This window comes from Perca fluviatilis, chromosome 15 (assembly GCF_010015445.1).
Source record: "Perca fluviatilis chromosome 15, GENO_Pfluv_1.0, whole genome shotgun sequence".
In the NCBI taxonomy this organism is placed as follows: Eukaryota; Metazoa; Chordata; class Actinopteri; order Perciformes; family Percidae; genus Perca; species Perca fluviatilis.
Window position 1 is genome coordinate 28,884,536 of NC_053126.1, and position 25,454 is coordinate 28,909,989.

Genomic DNA, 25,454 nt, shown 5'->3' on the forward strand with positions numbered 1-25,454 from the left:
CACACACACACACACACACACACACACACACACACACACACACAGTACATGATTTGAGCCGTTTCTGTTAATCTGTTAATAAACGGTCCAGAGACTGTATGGGTAAAGTTAGTGCACTGCTGTTGACTGAAACTTGGGAGAAGGTAAGTCAGTTTAGCCGAAGACATCATGATTGTTCCACTGAGCCGGAAGTAGGATACAATCACCTGAGAGAGAGACTACTATCTATGCCTTAGTCTATATCAACCACGTTTTCATTTCTGTGATTGGATGTCCCTCTTTTTCGGCCGGATGTCCGTCCCCTTCCTCTTTCTTTGTGTTGGCGTTCTAACCTCCGGCTGATTTGTGAGGACTATGGTTAACTGCTCCTCAGATCTCTGCAGGGTTAATCCAGACAGCTAGCTAGACTATCTGTCCAATCTGAGTTTTTTGTCGCACGACTAAAACTACTTTTGAACGTACACCATGTTCCACCAAAACAAGTTCCTTCCAGAGGCTGTTTTGCAGAGGCGCCGTGGCTCCGTCCGGCGCTTAGCGCCGCCCAGGACGATTGTGATTGGTTTGAAGAAATGCCGATAAACCAGAGCACGTTTTTTTTCCCATCCCGGCAAGCTGCGTGGCCTGGCCAGATCTTCCTCCGCAGTGCTGTGGAGGAAGGTCTGGGAATGGGAGACCTCCGTCCTCTGTCCTCTGTCCTCCGTCCTCTGTCCTCTGTCCTTTGTCCTTTGTCCTCTGTCCTCTGTCCTCTGTCCTCTGTCCTGCATCCTGCATCCTCCATCCTCCATCCTCGGTCCTCTGTCCTCCATCCTCCATCCTCCATCCTGCATCCTCCATCCTCTGTCCTCCATCCTCGGTCCTCCATCCTCTGTCCTGCATCCTCCATCCTGTGTCCTCCATCCTCCATCCTCGGTCCTCCGTCCTCGGTCCTCCATCCTCCGTCCTCTGTCCTCTGTCCTCTGTCCTCTGTCCTCTGTCCTGCATCCTGCATCCTCGGTCCTCCATCCTCGGTCCTCCATCCTCTGTCCTCCATCCTCCATCCTCCATCCTCTATCCTCCATCCTCCATCCTCCATCCTCCATCCTCCATCCGCCATCCTCTGTCCTCACTAAGACCAAGAAAGTGGATCACATCACTCCAGTACTGAAGTCTCTACACTGGCTTCCAGTGCCTCAAAGAATTGATTTCAAAATACTTTTACTGGTTTATAAATCACTAAACGGTTTAGGGCCAAAATACATTTCTGATCTGCTACTACACTATGACCCACCCAGACCTCTCAGGTCGTCTGGGACAGGTCTACTTGTTGTCCCCAGAGTCAGAACTAAACAGGGGGAAGCAGCTTTCAGTTTTTATGCTCCACATATTTGGAACAAACTCCCAGAACTCTCAGTTCTTTTAAATCTAAGCTAAAGACCTATCTTTTTGATGTTGCTTTTCTTTAAATAATCTATTTTATTAACTTTAATTTCTTATACTGCACTGTGACTTTTATTCTTATACTGCACTATCAATTTTATTATTGTCTTTTAATGTTTTTAATTTGTTTATTAATGTTTTTAAATTGTTTTAAATTGTTTTCTTACTGCTCTTTAATGTTTTATGTAAAGCACTTTGAATTGCCCTGTTGCTGAAATGTGCTATACAAATAAAGCTGCCTTGCCTTGCCTTGCCTTGCCTTGCCTTGCCTTGCCTCTGTCCTCCATCCTCCATCCTCCATCCTCCATCCTCCATCCTCCATCCTCCATCCGCCATCCTCTGTCCTCCATCCTCCGTCCTCCATCCTCTGTCCTCCGTCCTCCGTCCTCTGTCCTCTGTCCTCTGTCCTCTGTCCTCCGTCCTCCATCCTCCGTCCTCCATCCTCCATCCTCCATCCTCCATCCTCCATCCTAGGTCCTCCATCGCTAAACCCACCAGACTCCATGTAAATAAGCAGTAATTTCAGCATAATGATGAATCATTTTTATTTCGGTTAACACACATGAAGGCTTCTTGTTGACATCCAACACAACTAAATGAAACTAAATACCTCAGTAGGTACAACTCTAGTCATTTTACATTTGAATCAAAGTACTTCATAACCCTTAATTATTTTAGATTTGAAAGCGTTTTTGAAACTCAACAGAGATGCACACATTTTCAACACATTAAGTTCATCTACATTTGACATTAGTCCTCACTTTACCAGTTTCAAAGATAGAGAACCGTATATATATATATATAAAAATATATATATATATATATATATATATATATATATATATATATATATATATATATATATATATATATATATATATATATAATATTGTAAATAGGCTACTAGACTTCCAGGCTCCGTTTCTGGCGGAACGGAAGCTATAGGCTATTTGTATTTGTGCACTCCGGACGACTTTCGAGGGTGCACTAGCCATGCTGAGTTCAATGACAGTAGAAGGGGGTGTGTGTGTTCTGCAACTGTTATCGATCAGGTAGGTGCCGTCTTCTCTCTGCAACCTGTAGTCTCTCTACGCCATTCAAACCAGGCACGTGTTAATGTGTAACAGCTGATTCATAAGTTAAGATAAGTTAAGATAAGAGAAGATAAGATAAAGATAAGATAAGATAGACTTTAACGTGTTAACATTTCGCAGCTCATTTATGTTGTCCGCTGAACGTTTTGGCTCTGGACGTGCAACGTTACCGTTAAAGACTTTCAGTTTGAAGTTGTGTTCGAGCGAGATTAATTGTCGACTATAAAAATGATTATTATCATGTTCCAGCAGATCTGCGCACTGAGGAAAGGTTGCTCAGTTGTTGTGACACCCCAACATGAAGCCTTGTTTTGGAACTGTTTGTGTCCGCGGGCTCTTTAGAACTCTCCAGAGTTGATCCGAACCAGAATCCTCTTTATCGGCCAAGTGTGTGTAGCCTACCGTTACAGTACCGTACAGTACAAGGGATTATATGTTTTAAGTGGCCTACTAGAGCTTAGGACTGAGAACAAGGATCCCAAAACTCAACTACCCAGCGTGCACATAGGCACTCTGTATAAAGTACATACAGTAGGCTAGTCCCTCTGTGTACACTATATACAGTTGTCTGTATACAGTATACAGTGGAAGTGCATGATGATATATGTTCATGTTAAACACCGTGCATTGTAAACTGTGCTATAAATACAATTATAACATTGTCATAAGTTCATAATGAGAGCAAGTGGAAACATCTGGTCTTCCAGATGGTTCATATATTAACTGTGCTGTAACATTTAAAAGACAATCACATCAAGTATATATATATATATGATATATAGTATAGGATATATAGTAGCCTAATAACTGTGTGTGTGTGTTAGTGTATGTTTGTGTGTGTGTCTCTCTCTGTGCGTGTCTGTGTCTCTCTCTGTGACCAGATTGTGTCTGTAGCTGTATTATTGATATGTATATTTCTAATAAACCTTACTCTGGGTTAGTCACTGAATGAATAAAGAGCTTGGCTGTCGGTAAAAAAAAAAAGGTTCTTAGGTTCGAAAAATGTCACCAGAGAGAATAAAGCAGGTCAAAGAGACTCTGGACCCTCTCTGCTCCGGACCATACACTGTTAATATTAATAATATACAGTCTATGCTCCGGACCATACACTGTTAATATTAATAATATACAGTCTATGCTCCGGACCATACACTGTTAATATTAATAATATACAGTCTATGCTACGGACCATACACTGTTAATATTAATAATATACAGTCTATGCTACGGACTGTTAATATTAATAATATACAGTCTATGCTACGGACCATACACTGTTAAAATTAATAATATACAGTCTATGCTACGGACCATACACTGTTAATATTAATAATATACAGTCTATGCTACGGACCATACACTGTTAATATTAATAATATACAGTCTATGCTACGGACTGTTAATATTAATAATATACAGTCTATGCTACGGACCATACACTGTTAAAATTAATAATATACAGTCTATGCTACGGACCATACACTGTTAATATTAATAATATACAGTCTATGCTACGGACTGTTAATATTAATAATATACAGTCTATGCTACGGACCATACACTGTTAATATTAATAATATACAGTCTATGCTACGGACCATACACTGTTAATATTAATAATATACAGTCTATGCTACGGACTGGAGAATACTTCGTCCCAGCAGCAGATGGCATCGTGGCGTCCCGGTCGTCTTTGATTCATGTTAATAATAACGCAGTCATATCGTTACACACAGCAGTCATGCTTCTTTTCCAAGTTCCAGATGTAGTATGAATTTTAAATAAAAATAAGAGATTCAAATAAGAAGTGACAGGTGTCACCTGTCCATTTGGAGGGGGGTGGATTTATTTAAAACCCCACACTGTCAGAGTCAGTGTAATGTGACCCTTCCTGGCTCTGTCTGTGGGGGACCGGCACAGTATCCCACACCCCTTGTCACTTCTCACCTACACATGGGGGCTGAAGAGTGTGTGTGTGTGTATGTGTTCTTGTTTAACTATATTTCTGGGGTCCAAAAACAAGGAGTCCAGTATACTTGTGGGGTCCCGACAGTTTTGTGGGGCCAAAATACTGGACCCCACAAGTTTAAAGGGCTGTTTGAGGGTTAAGACTTGGTTTTAGGATTAGGGTTAGAATTAGGTTATGGTTAGGGTGAGGGTAAGGGTTAAGGTTAGGCATTTAGTTGTGATGGTTAAGGTTAGGGTAAGGGGCTAGGGAATGCATTATGTCAATGACAGGTCCCCACAAAGATAGTGCCACAAACCTGTGTGTGTGTGTGTGTGTGTGTGTGTGTGTGTGTGTGTGTGTGCGCGTGCGTGTCACTTCTCATCTCTGCTGCCGGCTAGCGGCTCCATGCTACGTTAGCATGTTGCATAACACGCCTGCATCCCCAAAGAGAGCGTTAGTTTAGTTGGTGGTTTAGTTGCGTTGGTGGTGGTTTAGTTGCATTATGGGTAACGCAGGTGCTTTGTTTAGACGAGGAAGAAGATTGCGTAGAACCAAAAAAAGACAACATATCTGGTTTTGTCGCATTGATTTTGATCCTTTTTTAATTTATTTTTATCAAACTGCCCATTGTGTGTCCAACATTGTTTGACTGCCAGGTCAGCAGGATACTCTGGAGCAGCCTTATCTTGGTTGGGACTGTCCCATCCTCTGAAGGAGTCTCACAATCTGACTTTTGATAACCAAAAACTCAACCAAGCACGGCGTGCCTGTTTTGAAATATCGTTTCCGAAGTTAGTCTGCAGGAATGGATTTCATTGTGTGTGTGTGTGCCCGGTCTCTCCAGGTTTTGGGAAGCCCTCTACTGCTCCACCCTTGTGTACCATGACTGATCAGCCATGGACTGCATCACGTTCCACCACGATACTGTGCTGTCAGACGTCCACATGCTGCTGCCCAACGCGCGCCACCTGATGACGCGCCTCAACGCTGTCGGACAGCCTGGTGCGTATTAGGGGTGCACGATTCAGAAAATGTCACGATTCGATTCAATATTGATTTTTCAGGCTCACGATTCCATTCAAAATCAAACCAGTTGCTAGTAACCAAGGAGGACACAAAGGACTAAAAAAAAAACATGATGGACTCTTCAGAAGAGGTCATTATCTTCACTCGAGTTTCTGTTTTTCTTTCTTTTTCTTTACATCTTCAAGCTCCATGTCGCACTTAAGCTACACAATAGCCTACAGCACAGCAGGCCCGGTGTTTGATTTGATTCTATTAGGAGCCCCATTAGACATTTTCAGACAAAACGGCTAAAAAATAAGACATTTTCAGACAAAACAGCCATATGATATAAAAATGAGAGCAGTAATAGCTAGTATTATTTTTCTTGCAAATATAAATATACGTATTCCTCTTCATGCACTGTATTAAATATCACAATAAATACATAAGCACATATATACTAGGGTTGCACGATATTGACAAAATGTGATACTGCGATATCGATATTCATTTCGATATTCTTAAACATATGTTAAATTACAAAAGCATCAAAATAGATTCCTAACAAATTAAACCAGTTTTCTTACAACACAAGGTTTATTTCAACCGACGGTCATATTGGACCGGTCCAACATGAATAAATCAATAAGGACCATAACTACAGAACGGGACATGTTCTACTGGTTGGACAGTATCAAATGTAGAAATAAAGAACAGGACACAACTTTTCTTTCTCTTCTCTGATTCGTTCCGTTTAGTTGTCTCTATCTATTTCTTCCCTTACACCTTCCCTCCGTCGAAATATGCACACACACGTGGTACGCTCCATGGGGTTTGTCACGTAGTGGACCCGTGCGCCGAAGCGCCGCGGTAACTGGCCGACGAAACGATGATCATTATAAGGTTTCAAGCTCTAAATCCACACAGCCAACGGACGGGACGCAGCGCTCCACAAAATAAACTAAATATTGCACGCTTATTGCTTTCGATATATTGCGATATCGATATTGAGTCGATATATCTTGCCCCCCTGATATATACAACATCTTTGTTTACGTATCAATATTCCTATACATAAACAAAAGTACAAAAATATGGTTCCAGTCTTAGGGCCCTTAGATGTTGCTTCACTAGTTTTTTTAAAGCTTGATTTATTGTGCGAGGCGTGCGAGTGGAGGAGACGCCGCGCATGGTTATGGCGTAGCTTTCTCGCCGGCCCGGCCCAAGGATAGTGGCGGGAAATATCGGCCCGGTGGTCGGGTTGGGGCGAGTTCGGGCCCGGGCGGAGAATCTAATCTCTAATCTCAAGGCAGATTCTGATTCGAAGGGCTACGATACGATGGCAAACCGATTATCCACGCGTCGGGATATTTTCCGGAGGCTACGAGATGTATTTCTTCTCGCGGCCATAATGAAAATAAACTGATGAATTTACTTCCATTTTAGTTTGGAACGTTTACTAGAGATGCAAATGCAGGGTGTGGGTTGATCATCAGTAATGTCGATGCACCAACGCTGCACTCGCAAGAGCCAGCAGCATGATACAAAATGCCCAGAAAAGATCATCTGTGTTATTATTATTGTTATTATTATTATACGATTCCACTGAAAGAAATATTTTCAGCATCCAAAGTATTAGTTTGATCATTTCATTTTGAAACTAACTATTGTGTTTGGTGAGTGATTAAAGCCCATCAGATGAAGAATCATAACATCAGTATGCGGTGTGCTGGAATAAATCCAATGTCCAATGTCACGTGTTCATCTCTTCTGTCAACTTTTCCACTCACCTTCTTTCTTTCTTTTCTTTTTTTTACTTTGTTGTGTGCGTCCATTCAGTGTTCATCTCTAAATTCAAGATCCTGTCAGATGGTGAAAAGCATGGCAACGAGGTCCCGGGGCGGAGCTTAAAGGAGGAGGAGGAGGAGGAGGAGGAGGAGGAGGAGGAGGAGGAGGAATACGATGAACCAAGGGAAGGCGGAGAACAAGACACAAAAGTCCCACGGGGAACTGCTGGAGAGGAAGGGGAGGAAAGAGAGCAAGGGGAGGAAGAAGAGGAAGGAAAGGTGGAAGCCTTTTTGGATGAGGACGGAGACCTGGACATCACACATCGGTAGGGAAACACTCTGGTTCAGTTCAACAGTTAAACATGTGAGGGCCAGAAGTTCACTCCTCAAGAAGAAGAAGAAGAAGAAGAAGAAGAAGAAGAAGAAGGACCCATACTGTATTAATCCCTGAGGGGAAACACAACTGGTTTTCACTCTGTTCTTAAGCCGCTTTCCGAGTTTTTTTTGCAGTTCCTAGAACATAAAATTCCTAGAACCCTTTTTTTTTTCTCGTGTTCCGACTGGACCAATTTGGGGGGTTTTAAGTTCCTCTGGCCCGCAGTTCCTGTAACTCTTTCGGCTCCTTCTTCAGGGCAGGGTCTTTTCGCTGTTCCATTTTCAGCATAGGGACCTAGGTCAACGAGGGTCAGGTTTTCCGGTGCAGACAGACCAACAACGGGACAGTTTTTAACAGTTTTCGCCATCTTATTCATCACTAAATTCACTTCTGACAACGTTTTAGGCGAGATGGTTTCGATTTAGATGTCTTGCGTGAATTGATGCCGAATTGACAATATGCTTCAAAGTTTTCCGAGTTGAGAAGCTCCATGAAGTGAGGCGACAGGCGGCAGGCAGCAGGCGGCAGGCGACAGGCGGCAGGCGGCAGGCGACAGGCGGCAGGCGACAGGCGGCAGGCGACAGGCGGCAGGCGGCTGCCCCCGGCCGCTAGCTCGCCGCTCGGCCATGTCCTGCTCAGAGACCCCCGCTGTCAGCCGGAGGTCTCTCAGACCGCTCTCGTAAATAACAGGCTTTTATTTCGCCCGTTGACGGTTCGTTTGTTTAAATATCACAACACATCATAAGATCAACGGGAAGCTGTGGTTAACTGTCTTTTCAGAGTTAAAGTCCACAAGCGTGGACACACACACACACACACACACACACACACACACACACACACACACACACACACACACATCCACAGCGCAGCCGGCAGAGGCGGGGGAGAGAGAGAGAGATACCCGTTTCTCTTCGGGAGACTTGTTTAAATTATGACAAATATGCTATATACATTAGATTTAGTATTTAGTTTGTACTTTTTTTGTTGTTGTTGTGTGTTTTCTGATTTTCCCCCATGCCCCATGGCTGGCAGAATGAATGAATGCCTTTATTGTCATTGCATTTAAGTACAATGAAATTGTAGAGCCACTCTAGTAAGGTGCATCATCATTGTAACACATAAAAACATCGCACAACACATTCATTGCAAACACACGCACACACACGTACCGAATACATCTCACCCATCATTCATAGCATTCATAACACTCAGCTTTCCTGCAAGCACATCCTAACCATAACATCAAAACACAACGTGCCCACTCTCTCACACTAAGTGGATAATTAATATTCTAATGTGGTGGCCGGGTTGGCTCAGTGGGTAGAGCAGGCGCACATATACTGAGAGGTTTATGCCTCGACGCAGAGGTCTCGACCTGTGACGATTTCCTGCATGTCTTCCCCCTCTCTCTCTCTACTTTCTCCCCTAGCTGTCCTATCAAATAAAGGCGGAAAAGCCCCCCCCCCCCAAAAAAAAAAAAAATATTCTAATGTGGATGAAGTGCTGAGTAACAGTGCGAACTGCATCATTAAAAAAAGTTTAGCTTGAGGTGAACCCGGCACCGCTCCAGCTGCCAGACCCTGGGCCTCCCGGAGCGAGTCCCCCAGGGCTCAGCTGCCCCCCGTCTGTACGTCCACTCTGTAAAATGTAAAACAGGATTTGGTTACTGGTTCATTGTTTGAATGAAGAAGGTGTGCGCTCAGCGATGCACGGCCTCCTCAGTCCCAGCGCGGTCCAGAGCTCCAGTTAATCCCACTCATGATGTCATCTGCTTCTGCTACAGTATACTGGCGCCTGGCTGGAGGATTGGCGCCACCTACTGCCTATCCCATAATATGGCATTCATGTTTTTCTTTCTAATGTGTCAGTTTGAGGAAGGTCACAGTCTCTTCGTCGCTCCACATTGATCCGATTTCGTCATCTGTCGCCATGTTGCCATTCAGGGCCCTATTTTAACGATGTAAGAGCACGGCGTGAAGAGCCTGGCGCAGGTGCGTTTAGGGCGTGTCCAAATCCACTTTTGCTAGTTTGACGGCGGCAAAAAGGGTCTCAGGAGGGTTGTACTTGGTGTCTTCGTTAATTCATAGGTGTGTTTTGGGCGTAACATGCAGTAAACCTATCAGAGCGTCATCTCCCATTCCCTTTAAAAGCCAGGCGCGTTTGGACCTCGGAGCATTGCTGTTATGATGGAGGATTTGCACCGTAATATTTTTATGTGTAATCTTTTGCATGTTTGTGTGCTGCTGCGCTTCCGTGTGTGTGTGTGTGTGTGTGTGTGTGTAACAAGCATAGTGTGCGCTAGGGGTGGGTGAAAAAATCGATACGGCATAGTATCGCAATATTTTCTGTGGCAATACTGTATCGATACACAGACACCAAGTATCGATCTTTTATGACATATGTGTTGGTCAGTTTGTCTGCATGACAGTCTGATTTTGCAGCAATACAATTGAAGTGAGATGAACAAACAGAGAAATGTATCTTTTTAGATAAAACAGATGTTGACAAAGTTTCCTTTTGGGGACATAATTTGAAATTGGGAAAAATTTGAAGTTGGAAAAAAGGTAATGGATTGCAGTATATCGCAGAATATTGCAATATGTTTGAAATCGCAATAATATCGTATCGTGACGGAAGTATCGTGATGATATCGTATCGTGAGGCCTCTGGTGATTCCCACCCCTAGTGTGCGTGCGCTGTGCACGAGCCTAGGCGCATTTTACTAATGCGCTGTTAAAATAACAATGAAATGCTGCGCTGTTGACTTCAGACCAGGTTTTTGTTGGTCAATGGCGCGATCACTTCCCGCTGCCTCAAGATAGCAATACGCCCAGAATGCACCTGAACACACTTCACTGTAAGACCAGCACGCCCCATGGGCGCTGGACGGTCTTAAACTAGCAAAGACCCTTGCGTGGGGCTTTGCGCTGCCCTGTGCCGGGAGCAGGATAGGAGGTACCCCAGGTCTTTTTATCGGAGCGGAAGCTTCAGTGGATGTTTCAGTCACATGCTTCATGCGAGTCATGATGTGTTTCCATTCTACTTTCTCGCACTTTGCTTTTATCGAGACACTAACTTTACTCAGCCAAGCATTAACATGTTTTTACAAGGGTCATTTATTTGTCATTTTACAACAAAGGGGTGCACAATAAAATGTAAGTTGTAGGCCCCTTCATATGGTCGTTAGTTTGTTTAAAAATGTTTTATTGATTTTTGAACAAGGTTAATACAAAAAAAAAAACAACCTCAACAGACTGTCGACATTCTAGATCATTGCTTTGACTTAAAGTGGCTAAAGAGAACCCGTTTTAAGCATATCTCCCATCAGCTTTTAGAAGTCCAATTCAGAGTCTGGGTGGTAAATGTCACACTGACATCGTCAGTCTTAACGTATTTGATTGTGTATTCTGAACTCCATTCATTTGCAGCTACCATTACAAACATACTGTCCTTCAGGGTGTTAGGCTAATGAAAAGGATTGTGTTTTTCTCCAAGATTAATATGAATTATGTCCACATCTCTGAATGTCTGAATACCATTTTTCAGTTGATTATCCCTACAATAACTATTGACGCACCCAGATGACAACCCTACTGGTTGCTACTGTATGCCAGCTGAGGCTAAAGAAGCCGTGTTGAAGCGTCTCAGACCTGGTTCAGGTCTAGCATGTTGTTCATGTTGAACCGTTTCCACAGAGGTTACGCTGAGTGGGAAACGCTACTTACAGCTTTGAGTGATGTATTGGCGTCTTCCAAAGATGCTTTTCATGCTATTCTTCTGACTCCCCAGGCCCAGGAACCCCCCTAAGGAGACTAGTGGCCGAGACTTGGTCTGTCCCATCATTATCCAACGGTCCAACCCTGTGCTGGAAGAAGAAGAAGAAGAAGAAGAGGAGGACAGTACGGAGGATGAAGCTGATAAATCCTTCAACGACATTATAAAGATTGGTAAGAACCTACATTTTAAATTATTATTTATTTATTTTTTATAATACTTTCAGATGACGATCACTTTGGTTATCATGAAGGTCATGTGGAAGTGAATCTGTGTTTGACTCTGACATAGAATGACTAAAAATAGGATTAAATATCCATAAAGGTCAGTTATGAATTAGCATTGAAATGAATGTACTCGGCTGCTCCTCTGCGTGGAAATCTCTGAGAAATGACAGCAGCTTCTGAGGAATGTTCCCATGCTCCCATGCTGTTGGTTTTTATTCCAGTCTGGATGCAGGGAGAAACTTTTATATTCTGTGTTTTGTCGCAGCGAAAGAAGGTGAAAATATGCAACAGTGCTGCACTTTGGTCTTTGATGTGTGATGCAGGCCCGTTTTTAGCCTACCTCAGTCCACGGTAACTCAATTCAATTTCATTTCTAGAAATCATAACAAGAGTTATCTCAGGACACTTTACAGATAGAGTAGGCCTAGACCACACTCTATCATTTCGAAGACCCAACAATTTCCCACGAGCAAGCATTTGGGGCGACAGTGGCGAGGAAAAACGTCCTTTTAGGGAGAAACCTCAGACAGACCCAGGCTCTTGGACCGTTGGGACACAGAGACTGATACAGATAATACAGATATCAGTCCCTCCAGAAAAACGCCATTATGCGATCGCATAATTCAATGCATAATCAGCCAAAGTCCGCATATTGATGCGGGGGCCGCATTTTTTGAAATACGCCGCACTTTCGCCGCATAAATTGCTGAGTTCCGCGCAAAATATGCGGGGCTTGCATGATTTCATAATCCCCGCATTTTCGTTGCAAAAAATGAAATATATATATATATATATATATATATATATATATATATCACATCACATATATCCTAGCAGAAAGTTGAAAAATGTTGCGTTTACTTCACACAAGAGCAGCCATTTCCCCCTGTTGCCATGGGAACGTTATGAAGTGACGTAATTACGCGACGTGAACATCATCAAAAAGCAGGGTGTTGGGGGAATCACTTTAAAAAAAAATCTTTTTCATCAAACCGCAGTTTTTGCAAGTTCCCGCAATTTTTGCAAGTTCCCGCAATTTCGTCGCATAAAATTGCATAAATATCCCGCATATTCCATCGCGTTTTTTAAGAAAATGTGCCGCATAATCAAGGATTTTTGCCCGCAACAATCACAAAAAAACTCCGCATTTTTCTGGAAGGACTGAGATATGGAGAAATATGATTCATAATAATAATATCAGTTGGTATGATGAACAGTGGCAGTTATAGTCACAATAAAGATAATGGAACTATGACTTTAAATACTAGTTGTAGCAGTTCAGGGCGTAGCAGGGCGGGCAGCTGTGTGGGCGTAGCAGTACACAGCTTGGTTGTGTGTATTGGGGGCAGCCTCTGCTGAGCCCCTGCAGACTTGAGCCGTGCACCCCAATAATGATTCCAGGGTTAGGGTTAGGGTTATAACTCCTGTTAGGATCTGACACTATCTATAAAGTTGAACTGAATATAATGAGGAGTTTTGATGCATGAATCCAATCTATTTGCAGAGCACACTATGGCCACGACCCTGGAGGACGTCGGCAAACAGGTCAGTCAAATTTAATCACCTCAACTTTTTGTCTGTTGCTCTTCCACTCAGTGTTTTTTTTAAGATGATTTTTTGGGGCTTTTCCACCTTTAATGGACAGGACAGCTAGGTGAGAAATGAGAGAGAGAGAGGGGGAAGACATGCAGGAAATCATCACAGATTGGACTCTAACCCTGGACCTCTGCGTCGAGGCATAAACCTCCACGTATATGTGCGCCTGAACCAACCCGGCCACATCTAAGTAGTCTTTTAAAACTGGCCCCACTGGTGCCTCTACCATGATATTTGGCGAGCTATTCCACATTGTGATGACTCTAAACATTACAGACCTGCACACTGCATCAGTCCGTGGTTTTCGCTAGGGGTGGGGGAAAAAATCGATACGGCATAGTATCGCAATATTTTCCGTGGGAATACTGTATCGATACACAGACGCCAAGTATCGATCTTTTATGATATATGTGTTGGTCAGTTTGTCTGCTTGACAATCCCATTTTGCAGCAATAAAATTGAAGTGAGATGAACAGACAGAGAAATGTATCTTTTTAGATAAAACAGATGTTTCCTACAAATTTTCCTTTGGGGACATCATTTGAAATTGGGAAGAACTTGAAGTTGGAAGAAAAGGTAATACGTTGCAATATATCGCAGAATATTGCAATCTGTTTAAAATCGCAATAATATCGTATCGTGACATAAGTATCGTGACGATATCGTATCGTGAGGCCTCTGGTGATTCCCACCACTAGTTTTGGCTTGACTAGAAAACCCCTAGCAGCCTGCCGTGGACTATAACTGTGTTGGCCTCTCACATCATTTATCTTGGAGTACAGGCAAATTGGCTGTTTACTAAAACAGATATTCCTTAAAAAAAATCCATAAGGTTGCATGCTAACCTCTTGTCTACTCTGAGCCATGAGAGACTGGCATGCACACTCTCTGTACTCAGCCTTGCAACCTGATGGATAGGCCAGTGCGAGTTTTGCTGCTTTATTTTTTTTTTTAGCTAATTGGAGCTTAGACAGATCTTTTTCTGCTGCACCTGACCAGACTGGTGAGCAGTAATCAAGTAATAAAATAAAACTAGTGCCTGTGTCACCAACACGCTTGTGGCAGGGATAAGAAAAGGGAAACACATTTTTTTTAATACCGGCTATTCCATTACCCATTTTCTTAAAAATGTTATCAATATGTTTCTCCAACATTTAGCAGCCCATCGAGTGTCACCCCAAGCAAATTTGCCTCTTGGACCAGTTCAATAAGTGAGCCGTTGATTGATCAAAGCTGTGTGTTTTAGAAGGACTTTTTGAACAATCATTTTGGCTAATTGTAACAGCCCTATTGTGTGTTGGAATGATCAGATGAGATGAAGATGAAGATGAAGAATGAGCGCGTGCCCTTTTTTGACTTCAGTCGTTTGCCTCACTCCTAGTTTTTCTTCTCGTGCACTGATTTGCTTAAGTCAGTCGCAGACGCCAATCCCACATGCTGAATCTGCCAAAAAAAAAAGCCAACAAGGGCCGACTAATGCCAAGGGAAAAACTCTTGGCGGTTGATGTTAAAGCGCCCATATTATGCTCATTTTCAGGTTCATAACTGTATTTTAAGGTTGTACCAGAATAGGTTTACATGGTTTAATTTTCAAAAAACACCATATTGTTGTTGTACTGCACAGCTCTCTCTCACTGCTGCAGATCCTCTTTTCACCTGGTTTCTGTTTTAGCTACAGAGTGAGACCTCTTTTCATCTTCTTCTTCTGTACTATCTTTGATTACACTCGCACATGTGCAGTAGCTCAGATGTAGATCATGTCAGCTAGCTAACTCTAGAGACAGTAAAAGAAAGCTGTTTCTTCAACTGGTCAGTTACAAGGCAGGATTAGCTGGGAGACTTCTTCTAAACCAGGGAGCACATGTAAGTAGTTCTTTTGTAGATTATGGTGAACTTGTGTGTGTTGTAGCAGTGCTTTGCTATTGAGAATGACGTAGCATGCTAGCGTTAGCGTTAGCCGGCTAACGCTAGCATTAGCTATGCTACGCTAACGCTACGAGCTAACGGTTGTGGCCGATTTTGAACAGCTCACTAGGAGACTGAAAGCAGGACACATTCAGAAACCGTATCTCTCTCAAAACAGCATGGATGGATTTTTTTCAAAGTTTGTATGTGTGTGGAAGCACCAGAGACACAAAAGAACACCCCAAATCCCAGAAAAAGTGTTTTTTTCATAATATGGGCACTTTAAAGAATCCTGCGTGTCCTGCTCCCCTCAGGTGTGGCGAGGGGCATTTCTCTTGGCCGACTTCATCCTCTCTGAGCCGCTCACGTTCAGAGGAGCTACAGTCGTAGAGCTGGGCGCGGGAACGGGCTTAACCAGCATCGTCATGGCAACCATAGCCAAAACGGTCTACTGCACAGGTATAATGCCATCAAGCAAAGGTCCTGATTTAAAACGTGGTCAGCTAATGTATGTTGTACGTTCTTTGAATATGCTGCTCTGATTGAATAAGTGAGAATTCTGTGAATACAGCTGTGTATCGACATGAGTACATGGAAGGTCTCAAAGGTGCCCGTAATGCTTTTTTCTGAGCTTCAGGAGCATCTCATGGACTTCATCAGCCAATGAAGCGGCCTCAGGTGTAATCAGGTGACCGCTGATGAAGACCATGAGATGCCGTCGAAAGCTCAGAAGAAGATTGTAAACGTGCTGAGGTGATTTAGTCGTCCGTACTGATCCCGTGGTGGAGAATGAGCTTCCATGCCTCAGCTCATTCACAGAAACCTCACCTATTTCATTCAGATAGTGAATTGAAGCCCAATAACTAAATTATATGTGTCTTTGAATGAAAAACGTTGCTGTAGCGTGATCATATTTGGGGTGTTAAAAGAAGAAATTTCTACGCAACTAATTTGTTCTTCATATTAATATTTTAAAATCAAATCATGTTTCCCCTGTGAGTCTGTATCACTTGCCAATCAGCCTTTCTCAGAATTCTGGACATAAAGGAATCAATAGTATACTATTTTGGAGCATGTTAAAATAATGTATGCTACACATTCTACTGTCACTGCACGTAGGGAAGTACAAACCGTCAGTAGAGACATGATTTTAATAAAACAGACAACCCTTTTTGATAGACATCTTACTGTTTGTGATTCATTGCTGAAATGCCGTCTTTTGTTTTGCAGATGTGGGAGAAGACCTTCTAGGCATGTGCAAGAGAAATGTAACATTAAATAGACACATGATTGAGCCTGCAGGTGAGATCACAATGACAGATACTCTTTCTTTTTTTCCCCCCTCATTTCCTTCTCAATTCTCTCCAATTCCTGCTAATACCATGGCCAATGTCGCTGTACCTAGTAGATATGGAATTACATCTCATTGAGTTTTACTAGGAGATCGTAATGTCCCCCAAACTGACAAACTGTATTATATCTGTAAGGAACGAAACAAAATTGAGAGCAATACAACTTTCGACCATTGTCCCCAAGACTGTACATTATGGGTACAAACATAGACATAGATACAACCGAATGACACGGACAGTTAACACAGGCAAAGTGGCACTGATGGCTTTTGTTTTGGGCTGCTATAGCAAAAAGCTCTCCGGTCTCTTGGCTTCACTCCCGTCGACTATCAGGAGAATAATAGTCCACGACGGCACCATTGACACCGCGCGTCAGTAATCCCACCTAACAAGAGCCAACTTTATCCACCTTCTTGACCTGCTCAAAAGTAGTTAAAAGGCTTTTTAATCTCGGTTCTAACGCTGCGTTCCAGACATAATTTTTAGCCCGCAAGTTACGACTTCAGGGCACGACTCACGACTTGGTAGCGTTCCAGGCAAAAGTCACCACAAACCCTTCTAGCTAACGTTAGCTAGCAGCTACGTAACGTTGACGTTAGCTAGCGCTAGCTGATACTAGCAATTTCTAGTCGGCGACATATTTTGGGCTTCCTTTAATAAACATAACCTGTAGTAGTACACAATCGTATGTGTATTGTTTTGATTACAATGTGCGGAATTACTTTACGTTGCCTATTGATGTCTATTTATTTATATTTCTCTCTGTTAATCACCGGCGTCTGTGCAGCATCAACAGGGGTCGCCATTGTTGTTAATGTGTGTGTGACGTCAAAAACCGGAACTGGGAGTACAACGATCTGGTACCAGTTCACCGGTAGTAAGTTAAGGGTTTGACCGCCGTTCCAGGCCGCTTTCACGGGCAGAAGGTTGTGAAAACACGAGTTACGGGTTGCCTGGAACGCAGCATAATTCCCACGCTGGAGGCTATATAATATACAGGAAGCATGGTATTCAAATGTTTTGCCCTTTGAATACCATACCTTCACACTACACACACACACACACACACACACACACACACACACACTCGCACAGTGTGTTTTTACCCTTTAGACGGGAACGCAACGGTGGAGCGTTTTTAAGATTTCCACTCTGGAGGGTGGTTTCACTTTTTAGCGTTTTTAAGCCCCAAAAACGCCGTCGGCGTCTAAACGAAAGGCACATCTGATCAAATATTTTGTCGTTTTCACCCGCGAGCGTTAACAGGGCCGTAGAACATAACCGCCATGACACAATCCGAAAAACACTTGATTCATTGCTTTTTGTCAGCACTCCCTCTTTCATTTACTCTCTAGCTCGAACGACCACTGCACTGCCTCTCTCTCTCTCTCTCTCTCTCTCTCTCTCTCTCTCTCTCTCATTGGCTGTTGAGCCGGGGGGAGGGGCCAACTTTAAACGCTGTGAGTTTACAGTAACAGTAAGCGACACTCCCTACATCAGGGGTCACCAACCTTTTTAAAACTGAGAGCTACTTCATGGGTATTGAGTCATACGAAGGGCTACCAGTTTGATACACTCTTCTGATATAACTAATGTTATTTATTTATTATTTATATATTTTGTTATATATGATTATTAATGATACTCATCTATGTGAAGACACTGATCATGTTAATGATTTCTCACAATAATGACTTAGCAAGGTGGGAAACAGATAATATCAATATTCAATTTTCATTTTTAGAACAGGCCTGAGGGCTACCCATGTGGTCCTTGGGGGCTACCTGGTGCCCAGGGGCACCGTGTTGGTGACCCCTGCCCTACATATGCCTTTAAAAATGTCTTTTATTTTAAAGTTTTTGGATATATAATATCTTGCTTGCCGTTATCGTCCATCCTTGGCCATTTTATATATTTTGAACTTTATTTTATCCTCCTGGTGTTTTATGTTTTTATTATCCCTCTGTTTTTTTTGTATTTTATTTTACTCTTGTGATTCTTTGTTCTTAGTTTTTATCCGCTGTTTTTTTCTGATAATACCTTGTAGCCTAGAAAAGTGCTATATAAATGAAGTTTATTATAATAACAATAATCTTTCTGACAATCAGGTGGTGATGTCAGAGTGAGACAGTTGGATTGGCTCCAGCATGACCTTTGTACAGGTAACACACTTCTTTTTCATCTTTTCACTTCTTCATTTTGCCGATGAGATCACTACACACACACAGATGTCCCCATTTACTAAGAGGGATTAGTGAGTGATTTCGGCCACAAACCCATTTTCATGTGGCCACCATACACAAACCCCCCCCCCCAAAAAAAAAACACCCATGGAATAACACCAACCCTATCTTCGTAGCCTAAGACTGTACAAAGTAATAGTGCCTGCCTCTAATTCTGTAATGTAAATACTAATAATGTTACGACCACTTTTGTGAGCTAAAACTATTTATTTTTACTCCATATTAATGTATTTCATTCTTAATTATAATCCATAATCTTCCAGTCCTGATCTGATCTGAGTCCTTCAATATTGGGTCAAATCTGATACTTAATATATATATATATATATATATATATATATATATATATATATATATATATATATATATATATGTACAACCTATCAGCAAAAGTTTTGCAGTGTTGAGTAATTGTATCTGACACATTGAAACAAGTATAGCCTACTGACTTTTACACCTCATTTTTAAAACCAACCATTGTCTGACCATGGAAAATGTCTCTCTTCCCTTGTCTACTCTTTGTAGACGATGACGTGGAATTTAGGTGGACAGAGGAGGAAGTAGCAGATATGTACAACAACACTAATATCATCATTGCTGCTGATGGTAGGTTATTTGGCTTGATTAAAATTAAAATATGCAGCGCAGCTCTTCTCCAGTACACCGTGCTTTATTCAAAAAGTTATCGAGCTGAAACCGAACCATGGAAATAAATGATGCAAAAGTTACGCACTGTGATTTATTGAGGCCTGAAGTGATTTTCCGATCATTCTATTCCCATGACAGGCATGGGGAAATGATACTAAGATTGCACTGAATGGCGTGTGGTCAGGAGATTATCATTGGTCAAAATAAAGTCCATTCTCTCACACGGGCACTTTTATTAAATATATGGAATATTGAAGAAATTGCGCTCTATGAGTGTGCAGTGATACCAATTAGATCTGGCGGGGCTTACGTCTAAGCAAAGTCTTGATTCTGGAACTGCACTCCTGGATAGGGATTGGATTTTGTTTTTTTGCACAGGGTGTGAGGCGCCCGGGTGGGTGTGGGTATGTTGGGAGTTCACCCTGGTGGACGAGAGGGTGGCCTGTGGGTTGCGGGGGGAAAAAACTCTGATTGCTGTTTGTGCATATGCACCAAACAGCAGTTTGGAGTATTTGGGCCTTCTTGGAGACCCTGAATGGAGTTCTGCATAGGGCTCCAGTAGCGGACACCATAGTTCTGCTGGGAGACCAGACTGCTGTAACTGTTCTATTATTTGCCTTTACCCACTTAGTCATTATATCCACATTACCGATGATTATTTATCATTCATACAATTTCATTGTGTAAATATTTTGTGAAAGCACCAATAGTCAACACTACAATATCGTTGCGGTATTGATATCAAGGTATTTGGTCAAAAATATTGTGATATTTGATTTTCTCCATATCGCCCAGCCCTATTCAGGAGTAGGCTGTTATCCTGACACCAGCAAGTTCATGTCCTACTTCTTTCAGGTAGTCCTTTTTTTTTAATTGGTGTCTTTGTCAGGCCCACCACAGCTGTGTCGTCAGCAAACGTCCTAGAACACAGCCCTGGGGTGCTCCGGTGTGTTAGGGACGAGGTAGGTATTCTTGAGGAAGAGGGCGTGTCTACCCACCCCACCACCTGTGGGTCTGCCTGTCAGGAAGTCAAGGATCCACATGCACAGCCCGGTGACGGGTTTAATCTCAGGTCCCTGAGCTTTGCGATTAGGCTTGAGGGGAACAAATGGTGCTCAATGCTGAGCTGTAGGAACTTTAACAGTAATGCAGCATCTGCCACCCAAAATGTCTGTGCTGCCCCGACTGTGGCGCCTAAAGGGGGGTGTTTTTGTGATAAACAACAGCAAAAACCCATCTATTTGGTTTTGCACGTTATTCATCATTATGGCACTATAGACGTGTGCAGAAAAAGGTATATAGTTGTAAGAGGTTGCACATGTAATGATGGAATAATGAACTTTTTTAAATCCCGTTAAATGGTGTAGGTTGTAGTGTTACCTCACAGAATAATATATCCTGTTAAAAGTAATGCGTATTGCAGCTCTAACTTTAGCCTTTAAAGCTGCATAATGAATCACAGAGCTATAGACTATACACACAAGGGCAAATAAGCAGAATTAATATTTTGTTTTGTTTTTTTGGTAACCAGTTTGCTACGATGATGATCTGACGGATGGCTTTTTCCGAACACTGTATCGACTCTGCAGTAACTTTCCGCACACCTGCACAGTCTTCATCTCCATAGAGAAAAGGTAAGGGGAAACGCCATCTATATCTTTAAGCTTGTTCCTGGTAGCCATGGTTTTGCAGAAACAGTGTCTTTGCTAGTTTAAGACCGTCCAGCGCCCGCGTCGTTTAAACAGCAAATGCACCCGCGCCCATCTTTGCGCCCATGGGCGTGCTGGTCTTACAGGGAGGTGTGTTCAGGTGCATTCTGGGCGTATTGCTATCTTGAGGCAGCGGGAAGTGATCGCGCCATTGACCAACAAAAACCTGGTCTAAAGTCAACAGCGCAGCATTTCATTGTTATTTTAACAGCGCATTAGTAAAATGCGCCTAGGCTCGCGCACAGCGCACGCACACTATGCTTGTTACACACACACACACACACACACACACACACAGGGAAGCGCAGCAGCACACAAACATGCAAAAGATTACACATAAAAATATGACGGTGCAAATCCGCCATCATAATAGCAATACGCCAAGGTCCAAACGCGCCTGGCTTTTAAAGGGAATGGGAGATGACGCTCTGATTGGTTTACTGCATGTGACGCCCAAAACTCACCTATGAATTAATGAAGACACCAAGTACAACCCTTTTGAACCACGCGCCCAGCGCACGGACCCTTTTTTTCCGCCGTCAAACTAGCAAAAGTGGATTTGGACACGCCCTAAACGTGCCACCTGCGCCAGGCGCTTCACGCTGTGCGCTTAGATCGTTCAAATAGGGCCCTTAAAACTATGTGAACAAAGTAAACATGAACATATGTAGCCCATGTAGAAATGAATTCCCCAGTGTGTTATTTTGACTAAGTAAGCCTGTTCGCGGAGCTGTTGCCGCTGTGCCTACATGTACCAGGATGGGGCAGGTGGCGACTTTGCTCTCTTAGCTTTTTCTTTAAAAAATAAACTCAACTAAATGCCAAGGAAAAGAATATTTTTTTTATACCCAAACAGAAAAATACAACTTCTTAATTCAACTTTGTCTCTTCCACTGAGCCGAGATGAGGTTAATTACCTGTTAACGATTTGTGTTGCTGTTCTCAAACGCAATGTGAGCATACTGTGGTATTTTATAGAAGTACAAGTGCACACAACATAAATAAAGCACACATGCATTACATTTAAATGAATATCATTTTATCAATGCAAATATTTTCTATTTCGAGGTGGCATCAGACATCGATGATCAGTCCATGTGAGCCATATTAGGAATTTCACTAATTTACCTAAAACACCGCATCAACTCAAGGCCACACAACAGTATCAACAGAAAATGGGAATAGTGATTATTTGTGTTGGGATAACAGCTGTATGTATATATATATATATATATATATATATATATATATATATATATATATATACAATTTTACTTCTGGTCTTTAGTTAGGTCTTTATTAGCTGTTGCAACATAAACAACATAAAGTGTAATTGTATTTGCTAAATCACCCATCAAAACGGTACTTACTGGGTGCACCGTATATTTTCCTGCTTTTTTGTCCTTAGCCAATCACATGCCTGTATATTTTAGATTCTTCAAAGTAGCCACCCTTTGCTTTTTTATTAATAAGGGAAAAACTTCCACTAATTAACCCTGACAAAGCACACCTGTGAAGGTAAAACCATTTCAGGTGACTACCTCATGAAGCTCATTGAGAGAACACCAAGGGTTTGCAGAGTTATCAAAAAAAGCAAAGGGTGGCTACTTTGAAGAATCTAAAATATAAGACATGTTTTCAGTTATTTCACACTTTTTTGTTAAGTACATAATTCCATATGTGTTCATTCATAGTTTTGATGCCTTCGGTGAGAATCTACAATGTAAATAGTCATGAAAATAAAGAAACACATTGAATGAGAAGGTGTGTCCAAACTTTTGGCCTGTACTGTGTATGTATGAATTGGGCGGGATAAGAGGCTGATCCACGTACGTACGCTTGTAGGTAATCTGTGATTTATAAAGGGAACATTGCTTACAGGTGTGCGTACACACGGTTTTATAAATCTGACTTTTTTTCGGCGTACGCCATTTTGGGCTTTTGGGCGAACATACACTTATAGTAAGGATCCTACACACAGTTTTATAAATGAGACCCCTGCTCTTGTGTGATTGGCAGTCACAAGTCTAATTAATGTTGATAGCAGGGGGACCTCTGTTGAACAGAGCAACGACTGTTACAGGAGAAACATGTAAACCTGGTGACTTTTCACCATAAGACCTTTTGAGGAGATTATGCCAAGCGACAAAGATGAAGCATATTCACATTCAGCAAAAGCAAGATACAAAATAAAGAATATAGTGCAAGAGCCAGTGCCAGGTCTCTGTAGGAATGTTGTGAAACTCCGCAAGAAGTGAATTTATTTTTAAAATAAAATTGTGAAATGGCAAGCAGAACGCGTTACTGGCACATGTACACACACACACACACACACACACACACACACACACACACACACACACACACACACACACACACACAGAGTAAAACAGTGAGCTCGTTTGCTCATTTTTGGGTTCGTGCAAAGCAGTCCATTCCCCTGCTTTTTCGATAACTCACACACTAACTAGTTCACCCGCTCAAGCAGTAATCCGGTTTCCTGTTGTCTTACAAGGATGAACTTCACCCTGCGACACATGGATGTTTCCTGCGATGCCTACAACCATTTCAGACACTGTCTGTCCCAGCTCCAGGACCTGGAGGATGGACGATGCGGCTTCAGGGTGCAACAGCTCCCATCCACCTGCGCCCAGTTTCTTCTGTATGAACGCATAGAGCAGCTGGTAAGGAAAACCCTCGCACACATCAAACACCTCTAATCTAAAACCATCTTAAAGGTCCCATGGCATGAAAATGTCACTTTTTGAGTTTTTTTTATAAACATTAATATGAGTTCCCCCCCCCCAGCCTGCCTATGGTCCCCCAGTGGCTAGAAATGGTGATAGGTGTAAACCGAGCCCTGGGTATTGTAGGAAAAGATGCGACCGATTCTACTCTGGCGTTCGTTGAAAGGCAGACCAGGAAATAATATACTCAGGATTCGTTCAGTTAAACTATAACAATCTTTAGTAAAATGATATTGCAAACAGATATTTCATATGCATATGGATCAGCCGCTCAGATCGCTCTCATTCTCTTCTTCTCTCATGGCCTAAAGATCGTCTGTTCCTTTAAGAGATTTCATTAGGTGCATTCCGTTCCAAATGTTTATCAAAGAAATCAGGAGCACTTTTGCTCCACTAAATTTGAACCGGTCTTATCTCACACATGGCAGACAGGAGGAGACAGCGAGGCCATCCCAGGCTACAGGACATTCCTATTCTAAACCCAATATATTTCTACACCCTCTTTTTCCAAAGCAACACGCTGTGGAACATAATCCATAAACAAAATAATGGGATCCCTCTTTCGAGACCTACGTACGACTTACTGGCAATTTAGCAATCAGTAATAAGCAATCAAAAGTTAAATGTGATGGTAGATATCATGACCGAGCGGTGTGGTGCGTGGGTCTTATATGTAGATTTTAGCCCCTAATGTAAGCCACATAATCCATTGCTCTTTCTATGACTATACCAATGGTTACAGTTATTTCTGTCGAAATCTCTAAACATCGTGTAACCGCAAACTTCAAACTAACATCTTTTTAAAATTTAAAAATCATACTTCAAACCCATGTCTGACTTTCTTTTGATAAAGCCGTTACTCTCAGTCTATTGATGTCAGGGACCGTATTGTTTTTAGCACTTTTACTTTTTTATTTTCACAATTTTCATCAGCTTTTGGAAAAAAAAACATCTTACTTAATTAATAGGAAAACTATCGTTTAAATATCCCTCAGATAAAGGCATCATTTTGTTTTAAAGTAGTGGCCTTGGCTGCTCTGACAAAAATAGTAAAACGAGAATCAAGGAATTTGTGGTGAACAAGAGTTATTTAATGAATAGCTCCTTAAGAAAGTTGAACTTTTTGTCTTAGTAGGTCAAATATAATTGACTTCTGATTGAAAGGAACTGTTAAATTGAACTCCTATACAATCCATCAATAGGAAACCCATTATCCTAATTCAAAAGTACATTTAGCTCTCTGGCACCAGCAGGAACATGGCCTGGAAGGCAACTTCTTGTTTTTTCTAAACTTTTAGGCATTTGAATTCAAGTTTTTTTTTATGTTGGTGTGCTGAAAGCTCCGAGACAGAAGGTCTCGTGGCAGACTCCTCCTCGCTGGTCTCTCATAGACTGGCATCCAGTGCACTTCTCTATCTCTCTAAAGCTCTTGTTTCCTCTAAGCTTTTCCTGACTGAATTGTTATCCCTTCTATATATAAAGTATACTATTATTATCTTTATAGTATAAAAGTATTATCTTTTACTGTTTATAAGATTTATCTTTAACTTATATTATATCGTACTTTTTGTGTAAACATATAAATACGAGAGTATTAAATGAATAGGTGTATACCATTGTCTCA

General features: G+C 42.0%; 1 protein-coding gene across 1 annotated transcript in view; it reads left to right on the forward strand.

Annotated features, from left to right (window-relative positions):
- Positions 1-2,382: 2,382 nt before the first annotated feature.
- mettl22 (methyltransferase like 22) overlaps positions 2,383-25,454 on the forward strand; it is a 29,012-nt gene continuing 5,940 nt past the window's right edge. The window contains exons 1-11 of the mRNA XM_039823661.1: positions 2,383-2,468; positions 5,303-5,460; positions 7,303-7,576; positions 11,419-11,576; positions 13,135-13,175; positions 15,446-15,590; positions 16,362-16,433; positions 18,592-18,645; positions 19,252-19,332; positions 20,906-21,008; positions 23,599-23,767. Coding sequence (XP_039679595.1) covers positions 5,355-5,460; positions 7,303-7,576; positions 11,419-11,576; positions 13,135-13,175; positions 15,446-15,590; positions 16,362-16,433; positions 18,592-18,645; positions 19,252-19,332; positions 20,906-21,008; positions 23,599-23,767 — 1,203 coding nt within the window. The 5' untranslated portion in view covers positions 2,383-2,468; positions 5,303-5,354. The remainder of the gene's footprint in view (positions 2,469-5,302; positions 5,461-7,302; positions 7,577-11,418; positions 11,577-13,134; positions 13,176-15,445; positions 15,591-16,361; positions 16,434-18,591; positions 18,646-19,251; positions 19,333-20,905; positions 21,009-23,598; positions 23,768-25,454) is intronic.